General features: G+C 37.3%; 1 protein-coding gene across 9 annotated transcripts in view; it reads right to left on the reverse strand.

The window, feature by feature from the left end:
* SLC41A2 (solute carrier family 41 member 2) overlaps positions 1–15,648 on the reverse strand; it is a 124,619-nt gene that overhangs the window by 82,305 nt on the left and 26,666 nt on the right. For all 9 annotated transcript variants that reach the window (XM_070600771.1, XM_070600768.1, XM_070600770.1 and 6 more), the window contains exon 2: positions 11,240–11,964. In XM_070600771.1, the coding sequence (XP_070456872.1) occupies positions 11,240–11,794 (555 nt within the window). In that variant the 5' untranslated portion in view covers positions 11,795–11,964. The remainder of the gene's footprint in view (positions 1–11,239; positions 11,965–15,648) is intronic.

Here is a 15,648-nt window from a genome sequence, read left to right on the forward strand (position 1 = left end):
CTAAACTTGGAACTGGAAACTGCCACTTTCATTTCTTATTCTATATTGGTTTTTGTGTGACACTTGCCTTTTATCATAGCACCGCTGAAAAACTAGTTTTGAAAGATATGTCATCAAGACGAATGGAGTGTAATCTAATGTTGAATCACTTTGAGCTGGGAGTCTGTAGAGTATCCAAGAGATGTCATTGTTTTTCCCTTAAAAATTTAAAATATCCCACAGCAACCCTAGGTTGTCCAAACACACAGTCTGGGAAATATGATAGGGAGAAGCCGTACGTTAGTCAAAGGGAAGGGCTCTGGAGTCAAGATTACCTGGGTTGAAATTGCGACTCTGCTACTTTTACTGTGTGACTTGGGCAAAACTATGCTTTACTTTCTTCATCTAAAATAGGGACATAATTTTGTCTCGATCACATATGGTTGTGCTCAGGACTGTGCCTATACATAGTAATGAGTAACAATATCGAGTGTTTATTAGCTATAACGTCAAGATATATTATCAGTGAATTTTCCTTTCGGGAGGAGGTAATTCAAAACAAAGTCCATCAAGAGGATGCTGAGGCAGCTAGTGCCCCAAATAAATTTCACCTACTTACAAATTTTGCCATGACACAGACATGTCCTCTGAGGTGATGGAGAGTATTATGAACTGCTGAACTTCTCCACAAGAACCTGCCCTAAAGGAAATCAACTTCTAATCTTACCTAATTCTGGACTTCTGTCAATATCCAGAATCTTAAGCAAGCACCCACACATCAAACGTAATGTCAGATTGCTTACACATGGACTACGGAGACTCAAAACCTAAAAATCTATTAATGTCCAAAAGGAAAAACCAAAATGAAACTTAAAAAAACCCCAAGAATAATAAAATAAGTTGAGGAACACATCCATAGAGTCCTAACTTAAACAGAAAAAGTTTTTAAAAATCTGGTTGGTAAAAAATGTTTACTCAATTTTAAGAAACATACATACCCCAAATTTGGAGAAGTTTTGTTTCTCTTTTTAAAAACTAAACCCAGTCACTTTTAGACATATGATAAAATGACCAACCTCATTCATAATTACAGAAATGCAAATTAAAAGGTGATAAATTTTCACCTACGAGATTGGTAAAGATCAAAAAGTTGGATAATACTCTGTTGGTAAGCATATAAGGAAACAGGAACTCTACTATACTATTGGTGAGAATGTAAAGCTTTAACTTCTTTCGGGGAATTTGGCAATATCTATCAAATGTAAAATGCACATAATTTTTAACTCAGAACTCTACTTTAAGGGATTTATCCTACAAATAAACTTGCAAATGAGTTCAAATACACACATATATAATGAGTTTACTTCATCATTGTTCCTAACAGCAAAAGATTTGAGGCAATTTAAATCCCCTTCGTTAAGTAACTCGGTAGAAAAATAATGATACATTCTTGCTACAGAACATTATGTAGCTGGAGAAGAATGTGGTAAATCTGTGTGCTCCTATATAGCAGCTCCAAGATAAATTAAGAAGAGCAAAGTGAAGAGCAGCATTGTAGGGTTTTTTTGTGTTTTTTAGTGAATATATATATATAATATGTATATTTTAGCATATATATGCATATACTTGCATTTAACATCTATTCAAGGAGACAAACAGTAACAGTAATTTCTAAGGAAGGGAATAGGGCAAGGGCACGTACCAGAGGAGAGAGACTTCCTTCTCCATCATATATTCTTTCATACAGCTTAAATATGCTTTACCAGATACATATATTACTATTTTCATTAAACTTTTTATTTTGCAATAATTGTAGATTCACATGCAGTTATAAAAATAATACACAGAGATCCCATGTACCCTTTACCAGCTTCCCCCAATGGTAACATCTTGCAAAACTATATGACAATATCACAACCAGGATATTGACATTGATACAGCCAAGATACAGAACATTTCCATCACCACAAGGATCCCTCCCGTCACCTTTTTATAGCCTCATCCACGTCTCTCCACTCCCAACCGTTTCTTAATCCCTGGCAATCACTCATCTGTTCTCCATTTCTATAATTTTGTCAACTGAAGAATGTTATATAAGTGAAGTAATATATTATTTTTCATGTTTATTTGCCATCCGTACACACTCTTTGAAATGCCTCTTTATGTCTTTTGCCAATTTTCTAATCGTTTTTTTTTCTGTTGAGTTTTGAGAGCTCCATATATATTCTAGTCTTTTGACAGATATGTGGTTTGCAAATATCTTCTTTCACTCTGTAGCTTGGCTTTTTTCATCCTTTTAACAAGGTCATTCACAGGACAAAATTTTTATTTGATAAAGTCCAATTTACCCATTTTTTCTTTTATGAATCACGTTTTTGGTGTCAAATCTAAGAAATCTTCTGCCTAGCTCTAGCTCCTGAAGATTTTCCATGTTTTCCTAAAAGTTGTATAGTTTTATGTTTTATATTTTGTGTGATCCATGTTGAGTTTATTTTTCTTTAAAGTGTGAGGCTTAGATTGAGATTTTTTTTTTTTTTTTTTGGCCTATGGATGTCTAATTGCTGCAGTACCACTTGCCAAAAGGGCTATTTTTTCCTCCATTGAATTCCTTTTACATCTCTGTCAGAAATTAGTTGGACGTATTTGTGTGGGTTTACATCTGGGCTGTCTGTTCTGTTGCACAGATCTATGTGTCTATCCCTCTGCCAACACCACACAGTCTTGATAACTGCGGTCATTTTAATAATCTTAAAATCAGGGAGACTGATCCCTCCCACTGTCTGTTTTCAAAATTGTTAAAGCTATTCTATTATTTGCATACTTACTAATTGCATATAAATTTTAGAATATTAATTATATCTACAAAAAACCTTGCTAGGATTTAAAAAGTTCTGTTAAGCCTGTATATCAATTTGGGGAGAACTGATACCTTTATTATGCTGAATTTTCCAGGCCATGAATATAGCACTTCTCTCCATTTATTTAGATCTTCCTTGATTACTTTCATGAGTGTTTCGTAGCTTCCAGCATACAAGTCCTGTACATGTCTTGTTAGATTTATACCTAGGCATTTATTTTTTGAGTAAATGTTATTGTATCTTTAATGTCAATGTCCACACATTCATTGCTAGTGTAGAGAAACAGAATTTATGTTTGTATGTATTGTGTGTCCTGTGACCTTGCTGAATTCATTTATGTTCTAGGAGCTTTTTGGTAGATTCCTTTGGATTTTCTAAGTAGGCAAGCACGTCATCTGCAAATAGGGAGTTTTATGTCTTCCCTTCCGACCTTTGATTCCCTTTTCTTGCCTTATTGCACTATGACGAATAAAGGTAACGAGTGCGGACATTCTCACCTTGTACCTGATCTTACAGGAAAAGCATTCAGTATCTCACCATTAAGTAAAATGCAGAGGAAGTCCCATGCTATTCTTATTTATCTGAGGGTTTTTATCATGAAAAGGTGTTGAATTTTGTCAAATGTTTCTTCTGCATCAGTTGACAGGATCATGGGATTTTCTTCTTTAGCCTGTTAATATGAATCACATTGATTAATTTTCAAATATTGAACCAGATTTGCATCCTGAGAACAAACTTCCCTTGTTCATGGTGTATAATTCATTTTACATGTTGCTGAATTCTATTTGCCAATATTTTGTTAAAGATTTTTCTCTGTCTACGTACAGGAGAGATACTGATCTGTAGGGTTTTTTTATTGCATTGTCTCTGGTTTTGGTATCCGGGTAAGACTAGTTTCGTAAAATGAATTGGGAAGTGTTCCCTCCTCCTCAATTTTTCAGAAGATCTCAAGTAGAATTAATGTTAACTCTGCTTTAAACATTTGGTATAATTTTCAGGTGAAACTATCTGGGTCTGAAGATGTTTTAGGCGTTTTTTTAAAATTATGAATTCAATTTCCTTAATAGGTATAGAGCTATTCAAATTACCCACTTCATTTTGGGTTAATTGTGGTAGTTAACATTTATCAAAGTAGTGATCTGCTTTGTTTAAGTTGCAAAATGTTTGTATGTAGAGTTGTTTGTAGTACTCCTTCATTATCCTTTCCATGTCTCCCATTTCATTCTGCGATTGGTAATTAAGGTCTTTTCTTTTTTTTGTCATTATCAGTCTTGCTAGAAATTGTCAGTTTTATTGATCTTTTCAAAGAACCAGCTATCTATTTCATCGATTTTTCTCTACTGCTTTCCTACTTTCAATTTCGTTGGTTTTTGCTTTTATCTCTCTTATTTCCTTTTTTCTGCTTGCTTTGCGTTGGTTTATTTTGCTCATCTTTTTCTAAGTTTGAGATGGGAGCTTAGATTGCTGGTTTGAGATTTTTCCTTTCTTATGTATGCATTTAGTTCTATAAATTTCCATCTCTGTATTGCTTTACCAGTGACTTACAAATTTTGATGTTATATTTCCATGTTCATTCAGTTCAATGTTTTGTTTTGTTTTTTATTTTTCTTGAGACTTCCTCTTTGATCCACAGATTATCTAAACGTATGCTGTTTCATTTGCAAGTGTTTACAAATTTTCCTGTTATCTTCTGTTACAGATTTTTAGTTTGATTACATTGTGGTCAGAGAACATAGTCTGAATTATTTCTTTTTTTTTTGCACAAGATTAGCCATGAGCTAACATCTGTGCCCATCTTCCTCTACTTTATATGTGGGACACCTGCCCCAGCATGGCTTGACAAGCGGTGCATAGGTCTACACCCGGGATCCGAACTGGTGAACCCCAGGCCACCAAAGCAGAACATGGGAACTTAACCGCTGCTCCACTGGGCTGGCCCCACTTTCAATATTTTAAATTTGCTGAGGTTTGGTTCATGGCCCAGGAGTTGGTCTATCTTGGTATATGATCCAGGACAGCTTGAACAGAATGTGTACAGTGCTGGTTTTGCACGGAGTGTTCTGCAAATGTCCATTAGATCTTGTTGGTTGATGGTACTGTTGAGTTCTTCTATATCCTTGCTGATTTTCTTTCTAGTTGTTCTAGAGAGAACGGTGAGAGAAGGATGTTGAAGTCTCCAACTATAATTGTGGATTTTTCTTTTTGCCTTTCAGTTTTATTGAAGGCTCTCATTATCAGTTAACAAGATGAAAGTCCCAGCACCCTACATGCCCTTCCCTGAAATCATCCTGGCTAAAGTGTTGGGGTACTTCATTATGGCTTCGGTTTTCCCCCCACCTTTATTGAGGCATAATTGAAAATAAAATTCTAATATATTTAAAGTGTATAACATGATGATTTGATATACATACACAGTGAAAGTGTTCCCACCATCATGCTCATTAATTTAACTAACTCACCTCCCTTTCCCTTACACATCGCACTAACATCCACTAGCTACCTGTTGGTTAACATATCCATCAACTCCACATAGCTACCTTTTCGTTTTTTGGTGAGAATGCATAGATCTACTCTCTTAGCAAATATCAATTATACAATACAGTATTATCAACTATAGTCACCATGCTATACATTAGATCCTCAGAACCTATTTCTCTTATCACTGAGAGTATGTGCCTTATTACCAACCTCTCTCCATTTCCAACACCCCCTAGCCCCTGGCAATCACCATTCTACTCTGTTTCTACGAGTTTGAACTTTTTTTTTAGACTCCAAATATAAGTGATACCATGAAATACTTGTCTTTCTCTGTCTGGCTTGTTTCATTTAGCATAATGCCCCCCTGGTTCATCCATGTTGTTCATTACAGCCTCTTGAGGTTGCCGTCGAAGCTCCCTGCTGGTCCTTGGCTGGTGTGGGTGTGGGTGGGGCCAGTTTTTTCTGTGATGTTTGGCTAGAGTAAAACAATTATTGTCTGAAAGTTTTCTGTCTTGCTAGGTAGCCCCTTTCCTAGTCCTTTGGCTAGAGAGAGCAGGCTTTTGTTGGATTTTTGTTTTTCTGTCTGCATCTGTTGGCATTTTCATGTTATTGGCTTCTTTGAATCCAAGTCTGGGATATATGAAGCAAAAGGAAACTCGCCGCTATTTTGTTCTTTGGATACAAAAGGAGCCCAGCCAGCCTGCTTTCTTCTTTCCACTTTCCAGGGTCTTCTTATGTTTGTTTTATATAAAGTTTCCAGGGTTTTTTTGTACTTAATGGGAGGTATAGGTAAAAATACATCCATTGCAATGGAATCCACGTATTATGTTTTAAACAAAAGCCAGAACCACCACATCAGAGGGAATGCTAATGCCCTCCTGAGGTCATGGCCATGTTAAAAGAGGTATTTTATCTTTAATAAAAACTCTAAAACTCTAGCTATGCTTTATAAGGTGGGACAAACATAGTGATGACTTCCTAGCTTTGTGAATGGAGAAACTGGTGACAAAAATTAGTCTAACATTGATACTGCCCTCTTACCTTCTCTTTGCTTTTTTTTTGCTGAGGACGATTTACCCTCAACTAACATCTGTTGCCAATCTTCCTCTATTTTGTATGTGAGCCACCACCACAGCATGGCCACTGATGGACAAGTGGTGTCGGTCCATGCCCGGGAACTGAATCCACACTGCTGACGCAGAGCATGCCAAACTTAACCACTAGGCCACCGGGGTTGGCCTTCTTGGCACTTTTAAAAGACTGCTGTCTTGTGCACAAAATTTCAACAAAGCATCCCTTTTCTCTCTGACCTATCAACTTTCCACATCAGAAAAAACCTCTACTCAGAGTTCCGGGGTTAGAAATACAATGCAGGTATTAGATCATGCCATCTGAATTACAAAACGTACACACACTGCATTGGTAGTATAGTAACAAAATAAGGACAATCGAGAGCTATACTATCATTTATTTCAAAGGAATGTTCTTCAGCATTACAACAAGATTGTCTTCATAAAATATAACAGGATCTCAGGGTTTTATAGAGAGACATTAGCTTTCAAGAATATTCTAAGGATAAGTATAAATTTACCTAGGAATCACTGGAAGTTCCAAAGGTATTAGTCCAGTTTACTTCTATTTCTTTTAGATGGGTGGGTGGCTAACACTAACCTCATTTTACAGAGTCTTCTAACAGATTAAGTCTATGGACGATCTGAGATATGCAAACAGCACATTAGAGAGAGAACAAGATTTATCTACAAGACAGGGCTCTGCCATTTACCAGCTGTATATTCTTGGGCAAATCATTTAAAAATATCTGTTTATTTTTAGTGAGGGAAGAAAAGACGAGGAGCTTGAACTAGGTGATTTCCAAGGATACTTCCAATTCTGACATTCTATGATTCTAAGTTTGATCATCAAAATTCAGGAATATTTACAACAGAGGTAGAGTTTATTTCATTCATTCATTTAACAAGGAATTATTGTCTGCTTTGTGTAAGCCATTAGGCTGGTTTTTTGGACTGGGCCCTACCTAAGTGGAACAAAAGACTATGTGGCCTAACTACCCCACTCAACCCCACTTACTAGCAGGAAGGGAACTTGGATTAGTTTAGATTAGTAGCTCTCAAACTTTAGCCTGCATCAAAATCACCAGGAATACTTGTGAAAACAGATTGCTGGGCCTCATCCCCAGGTTTCTGATTCAGTAGACCTCGGATGGAGCCTGAGAATTTGTGTATCTAACATGTTCCCAGATGATGCTGACACTGCTGGTTCAGGGGCACACTGTCAGAGCCACTGACTCAGATAAAGAGAAAGACCATAGAGGGGTCAAGTCTTATATGCCAGGAGTTACTACTCTACAGGTGTTGTTCTTGCCTTTTCTGCACACTTTTTCATCTCCATTTTCCTTGTAACAATGTCCACTCCCTCTCCTTTGAGAAGCAGTTAAATTCCTATTCTTTGTGATTCTGGTGAAACTGCTGATCTGGGGATAGAAATGTGACTCAAACTAAGATAGAAATGTAACGTGACGGGGCCATCACATCACTACATCTCTCCAGTCACATCGACTGGTCTTAGGGGGAAACACATGACCAAAGACAAGCCAGCTGCAGAGTTCTGCCCTAGAATTTTCCAAATCAAAGACAGAAGGATAGTTCATTCTTTCCCTTTGTAAAACAAACTAAAAGGATATGACTCCACCCTGGTCAGCAGCTACATGCAATAGGAGAATGAAGGCAACAAACAAAATGGAAGCTGAAGTGAAAGACAGACAGACAGAGGTAAGGTAATCATAAAATTAAGTCCCTGATATAGTTCTATCTGAGTCAGGCTGTACACTTGTTCTTCCCAGTTACAAAAGACGGTGCGTTCTGTACTGTAATTGGTGCCTGACATGCTCTTTTACTAAATTCTTTAATGTGAGGTCCAAAGAGAATAAAAGGATGTTGTAAGGCAGAAGCACACAAAAGTAGCTTAGTTTTGGACCTTTGGATAAGCTTGAATATGTAAAAGCAAGCATTCTATATCCCTATAGGTTTTGAGTATCTCTGTAGAATTCCTATAGCGCTCACTTTCTATCTCTAAAGGTACTTAAATATTCAGTCATACACTATAGTTATAATCTATGCATTTGTATTTCCCACTACTACAAAAAGGCACAGACCTTGGGGTAAAAATACTAAATTTGTATATCCAGAATATACAAATAACTCCTACAAATCAATAAGAAAAGGACAAACAAATAGGAAAATGGGCAAAGAAATGTCCAAATGGTCAGTAAAAATCATTAGTCATCAGGGAAATCCTCATTAAAAACACAATGAGATACCACCTCACATTTTCCAAAATTAAAAAGACTGCTGATATCTTGTATAAATAAGACTATAGAGCAGTGGGACCTGTCATATATTTTTATTTAGTCTGTAAATTGGCACAATCACTTTGGAAAACCATTTGACATATACTAAATTTAACTGTCTGCATATCCTAAGACTCAGAAATTCCATTTCTACACATATACCAAACAGAAATGCATGCACATTTGCACTAAGAATCTGGAAACATCACTCATCCCAACGTCTATTGATAGTAGAATGGATAAATTGTGATATTTTCATCCAATGGATTACTATACAGCAATAAAAATTAATGAACTACAGTTTCATAAAACTTACATAATGTTGAGCAAACAAAGCCAGACACAAAGGACTATATTCTGTATACTTCCACGTGTCAACTTTAAAGAGAATTAAGTAAAACGAAACAATGGTGTTTAAGGATGCACACTTATAAAGACAAAGAAGTACTTATCATAAAATCAGATTACTGATTACCTTTGGTGATGGGGAAAACAGGATGGCATCTAGAAGGCAGCACCAGGAAGACTAATGAAGTATGGTAAGATTCTATTTCTTGACCTGGTTGATAGTCATATGGTTGTTTGTGTCACGAAAATTCACTAAGCTGTACATTTTTGCTTTTTATACTCTGTGTTAAATTTTGCAACTAAAAAGTTTTAAAAAGCACATTCAATTCAAATCTTTCAAAACATTTATGTTATGTTTTTTTATAATTTTTAATACTAAAGTTTAACATTAAAAAGTCCTCAGAGCTAGTGGTGTTAAAGTTCATAAGATCATAAAAGGAACTTTTTCCAATTACACATGTGCTGTTCTCTCAGATGCTATCAAGCAATAAGCAAACATTACACCAGAGGAATGTACATAACGAGCTATGTAAATATTCCACCTAACAATCTATACTCTAACACATCATTCCCAGAAATGCTATCATTCTATATCTAAATGTCGAGTGTTTCTTCAGAATAATTGGTATACCAAGAAAAAAAAAGTCAACCAAAAACAGCTTATTCATTTTAGCAGCTGTGATACTATTGTAATAACTTCAAACAACTATATTTGAAGTGGACAGGGAGGTATGGTCCCTCTTTAGTATTATATGCTATTCAGAAATGCAAAATACTTAACACAGTACTTTTCCACTTTATGGTGGAAAAATTATGTTTATACTTATGTGTGTTTTCCATTTAGATAAAAATGTTATCTGCTGAAAAGTGTCTTAGAGTCACAAATGACCTGAGATTCCTTTTAGGGAGCAAACAATGAAAGACAGGGACATGTTACAGGATAATGTTCCAACATTTTCCCAGAGCCTATCTTTCTCTGATTGATGAATGAAAACTGACAATAACAGAATGCTACATTTTTATCAATTTACTACTTCAGAAAGATAATTATCTAATAGGTAACTTTGTAACCAAACTATATTAAGAACTCCTACAAATCAATAAGTAGAATATACATTTTAGAAATGGATAAAAGATACAAAAAAGTAATACATATAAGAAATATTCACAGAAAAAATAAGCATGACCAATAAACATATGAAAAGATGCTAAACATTAATAATAATTAAAGAATGTTAATTAAAATATGATAACATTTTCTTCTCTATTGGCAAAAATGAAGAAGATCAAGAATATCCAATGTTGATAAGGGTATGAAAAACTAAAAGTACTTATATATTGATGGTAGGAGTATAAATTGGTACAAACTTTTTGAAAGGTGATTTGATAGTATCTATAAAATTCTAAACACATACACCTACCCTAATACCCAGCAACCCCAATTTTTAAATCTATCCTATGAAAATATTAGTGAAAGTGTGTAAAAAATATTTTAAGGATATTTATCATAGCATCAGCATGGAAGAATGAGTAAGTAAATTTTGGAATACACAGTGGACTATTAAACACTCATTTGAAATGCAGAATATCTTTGTTACCAATTTGAAAGATGTCCAAGATGCACTGCTAAGCAATGAAAATAAATTGCAGAAAATTATATATAGCATTTCCTTTTTATTTTTGGGAAAAAAAAAGTCTGCACATATGTATATATGTCAGCATAGAAAAAAGTCTGCAGGTATACACAACAAACAAACTCTTATCAGTGGTAACCTCTGGAGGGGAAGAGTGTTTTGTTTTGGAGATGAGGAATAGGGAGGAATTTTAATCTTTTATTTAATACTCCATATTGTTTGAATTCATTTTAATGAGTATATATTAATTTTTCCTTAAAGAAGTATTTAAATATAACATTTTTGAGTTTTTAATTTAACTAATTGACTCATTTTGGAGTTTCTTTGTTACTGTAATATTTTATGAATATTTTATGAACTAAGAGTTACTTTATGGTCAGACTGAGACTATTCTCTTAAAACCTGTAAAGGAAAACAACAAAAAACACCTAGAAATAGCAATCCTCTACCAGAGGCAGCATCAGTTCATTTTACTGAGGGATAAATTAGATTGAAAGTAAATGTTTGAGCTTAGTAACTACACAAAGCATTTTAAACAACAAAGATAGTAAAGTTAGACAAAGATGAAAACCCACCTGGACGATATCCAAAACCATGCCAGCTGAGACTGTTCCAAAACCAGCCAGCAAAAATGGCACAAGGATTTGCAGCGCCATGACACCACTGGATTCCTTCGGCAATTTCTGGTTTGCTTCCACGATGGCATCTTCGTCACCCTCACTGGATGTATCTTCATCCTGTAACATGGCAGTAGTCTCTGAAGCCTCCCTTCCATCACAGTAACTGTAGGAGGCATAGTCCTCATACTTCTGGCCACAGCTTGACGGCGTGTGCCCATTATTGCCGTGATAAGACTGCTCTGAGAAACTGTGATACTCCACGTGTTGCTCAGATCTCATGTTTTTAGTCTGTGCTGCAGTTGATAATCCATCTTGCCAAATGCCGTTTGCTTTCTTGTGCCTGTCTTCCTGGTTCTTCTGGTAAATTACTGGAACCATACTCAACAGTAAGTTTAAAAACTTATCTGACTGAATTGTATTTAAGCTTAAAGTCCAGTCTACAAAGGCTCCTCCGCTACTGGGACCACCACTTGTTTTGTTAGTAATAGATCTTCCTTTACTATTAGTCATATTGTCATCGCAAAAGACCCTGTACTCCTTAGATCTCAAGCTTCATGAACCACAGCAGATGAATCAGAACCACAGAAACGCTGGTTTAAATTAAGATGTTGACTTCATTTTGCAGGAAATAATGTTTCCAGTAACAAAAGATGTTTAGAAGTTGCACAGAGGGATCGGATCTGAAAAGAAAAAAATAAAATAATTTTTAGAAATCAGATTAACTGGGGCCGGCCCCGTGGTGTAGTGGTTAAGTTTGGCATGCTCTGCTTTGGTGGCCCGGGTTCGCAGGTTCAGATCCCAGGCATGGACCTACACCACTCATCAGCCATGCTGTGGCAGTGACCCACATATAAAGCAGAGGAAGACTGGCACAGATGTTAGCTCAGGGCTAATCTTGCTCAGGCCAAAAAAAAGCGTGTGTGTGGGAGCAGAAATTGGCAACAGATGTTAATTCAGGGCTAATCTTGCTCAGCAAAAAAAAAATCAGATAAACTATCTTGATACTTAAAATTTTCATAGTTAAAGGCATAAAACACATGTTTGTAAACCAACCCTAAGGTACTTACACTATACTTTGTGGGCTTAACACATAACTGCTTTATGCCATACAACTGCTCTGTACACAGAAATATAATACAGAGCTATTTTTTGTGCTCAATCTTGGTTAAAAGTGTTTCCTATCTTTGCATACTTTATGTAGTTAATACCTATGTAAAGTCTTCAGTTGCCCCCGAAGTTTTACAGCAGACAACCTTATTAAAGTGATGGTTTCTATTACTATAGAGGTCTGAGAATCAAATTGCTACAACTCTTTACATGTATTGGTACACAATAAAAGGTAAGGTATATGGCATTATATTTTAAACATATTAAACAATAAACCATGTTACTTTATTTACAACTTAATATACATTTTAAGATAATATACAACACACATATACACCCAGGCCTGTCTTATACTTCCAAGAACATCCAAGATCAAGAAATTGGCACTGACGTCAGCAGCATGGAAGAGTAAGTTGCTCCCTTTGTCTCACCCCTCTAAGTTATAAACAGTAGGACAGCCATAGACTAACAAAAGATCCTCAGCACAGAACACCAGAACGCCTGAGCGATCCATACATCTAAACATCTGACGATGAGTGCACTGGACCTTGTGGAGGCAGTGGAACCAGGGAAGCAGTGGCAGCAGCTTCCAAGACTGGAGCCTCCAGGAACTGTGACAGCACCTACAAATGAAAGTTCCAGGAATCGAGGCAATGCACATGACCAGAGGCTCCAGGAACTGCAGTGGCACCCACGACCCAGCCCCCTACCCCTGGTGGCAGTACCTGCAACCCTGACCTCCCAGCAGCAGGGACTGCACCCAAGACCCAGGTACCCCTGGCAGCGGTGACAGTGCCTGTGACCTGAGGTTCCAGAAACTGCAGTGGCACCCAAGACTAAAGCCTCCAGGAACCGCAGCAGTACCTGCAATCCAGGTACATCCCATCACAGTAGTGGTGGTGCCCATGACCCTGGCCTGCCCAGGGTCAGTGACACCCTGAACCCAGTGCCCCCAGCAGCAGCAGTGTCAGTGTTGGCACCCCCAGAAAACCTGGGAGCAAGTGGAGGAAGCACTCATGACAGCAGCCCCCTGGCCACAGCAGTGCCCAAGGCCACAGAGAGCCTAGTAGCAACAACAGGAGAGCCTGTGACCCCAGACCCCCCAGCTGCAGGAGCACCTGCAATCCCAGACCCTCCACCAACAGCAGTGACGCTTGTGGACCCAACAATCCCAGCATGGTGGAGGTGCCTAGGACCCTGGCTCTTGCCCCCCACCCCCACTCTCTGCCCTGGTGGGAAAACCTGCAACCCAGGTGAACCCAGAAGCAGCAGAGGTGCTTGCCAGCCTGGTGACCCTAGTGGTACGCCTGCAACCATAGTGACACGGGAAGCAGCAAGGCGCCAGCAACCTGGGAGGCACAAACAGCACAACAGGGCATGGAAGACAACTCTGCCAGAGGCAGTGGAGGGTGGAAAATTCCAGCTCTCAAATACAACCAGAACTAGCTCAGAATCAAAGTAAACAAAACCTTACCTAAATAAGAAAGGTGTTCACTACCACAAATGCAACAGCAGAGGAACAACTCATCAAGCACCATGAAAAATTACAACAACAAGGTATCATACACAGAAAATGTCAATTCTCCAAAAACCAAACTTGAAGTCATGGAAGGTTGCATTCTAATTAAGAAAGAATTCAAAATAGCTGTCATGAAGAAACTCAAAGAACTACAAGAAAACTCAGAAAGACAGTTCAATGAGCTAAGGAATAAAATTAATGAAAGGAAGAAGTGCTACACCAAAGAAATTGAAATTATAAAAAAGAACCAAACAGAAATTCTGGAGCTGAAGAACACAATAAATGAGACGAAAAATAAAGTAGAAAGCATAAGAAATAGAGCAGACCATATGGAAGAGAGAATTAGCAAGTTCAAAGATAGAATTCTAGAAACGATTCAGGTGCAAGAGGAGAGAGAACTCAATTAGGAAAAGCGACATAAGAATAATGAGTATCCCAGAAGGCAAGGAGAGGGAGAAGGGAGCAGAGAATTTATTTAAAGAAATAATAGCTGAGAATTTCCCAAACCTGGGGAAGGAACTGGATATACAAGTACATGAAGCTAATAGAATACCTGTTTATCTCAATGCAAAAAGACATTCTCCAAGACACCTTATGTTAAAACTGTCAAAAGTCAATGACAAAGAAAGAATACTAAAGGCAACCAGGGAGGAAAAAAGCAATAACCTACAAGGAAACCTCCATTAGGCTATAAGCAGATTTCTCAGCAGAAACCCTATAGTCCAGGAGAGAGTGGCATGATATATTCAAAATATTGACAGATAAAAACCTCAGCCAAGAATACTTTATCCAGTAAAGATATCTTCCAAATATGAAGGAGAAATAAAGGCCTTCCCAGACAAATAAAAGCTGAGGGAGTTCACTGCCACTAAACCTGCCCTACAAGAAATGTTGAAAAGAACTCTCCCACCTAAAATGAAAAGGCAAAGGTAAACAAAGCTTTGAGCAAGGTGATAAGTTGATAGATAGAATCAGAAAATTGCAGCTCTATATCAGAATAGATTCATAAACACTTAATTATAACATAAAGGTTAAAGGGAAAGGAAGCATTAAAAATGACTACAGCCACTTTAATTTGATAATGAACTCACAATACAAAAAGGGACAATTTGTGAAAACAAAAACATAGAAAGGGAAGAGGACAAGGACAGAATCTGCATAGGCAAATGAAGATAAGATGCTATCAGAAGAAAAAGGCCTATCTCATCTATGAGATCTTGTATACAAACCTCATGGTAACCACAAAACAAAAATTCAGAGCAGAGTTACAAAACATAAAAAAAGAGTAAACAGGAAAACATCACAGAAAACCACCAAACTGAAATGGCAGACAGAAATACAAGAAAAAAGAAACAATGGAAATATAGAACAACCATAAAACAAAAGATAAAATGGCAGCATTAAGCCCTCATATATCAATAATCACCCTAGGGGCCAGCCTCGTGGCCGAGTGGTTAAGTTCATGTGTTCCGCTGTGGTGGCCCAGGGTTTCGCTGGTTCGGATCCTGGGTGCGGACATGGCACCACTCGTCAGGCCATGTTGAGGTGGCATCCCACATGCCACAACTAGAAGGACCTGCAACTAAGATATACAACTATGTACCAGGGGGATTGGGGGAGATAAAGCAGGAAAAAAAAAAGATTGGCAACAGTTGTTAGCTCAGGTGCCAATCTTAAAATAAATAAATAAATAAATAATCACCCTAAATGTAAATAGATTGAATTCACCAATCAAAAG

This window comes from Equus przewalskii, chromosome 29 (assembly GCF_037783145.1).
Source record: "Equus przewalskii isolate Varuska chromosome 29, EquPr2, whole genome shotgun sequence".
Lineage (NCBI taxonomy): Eukaryota > Metazoa > Chordata > Mammalia > Perissodactyla > Equidae > Equus > Equus przewalskii.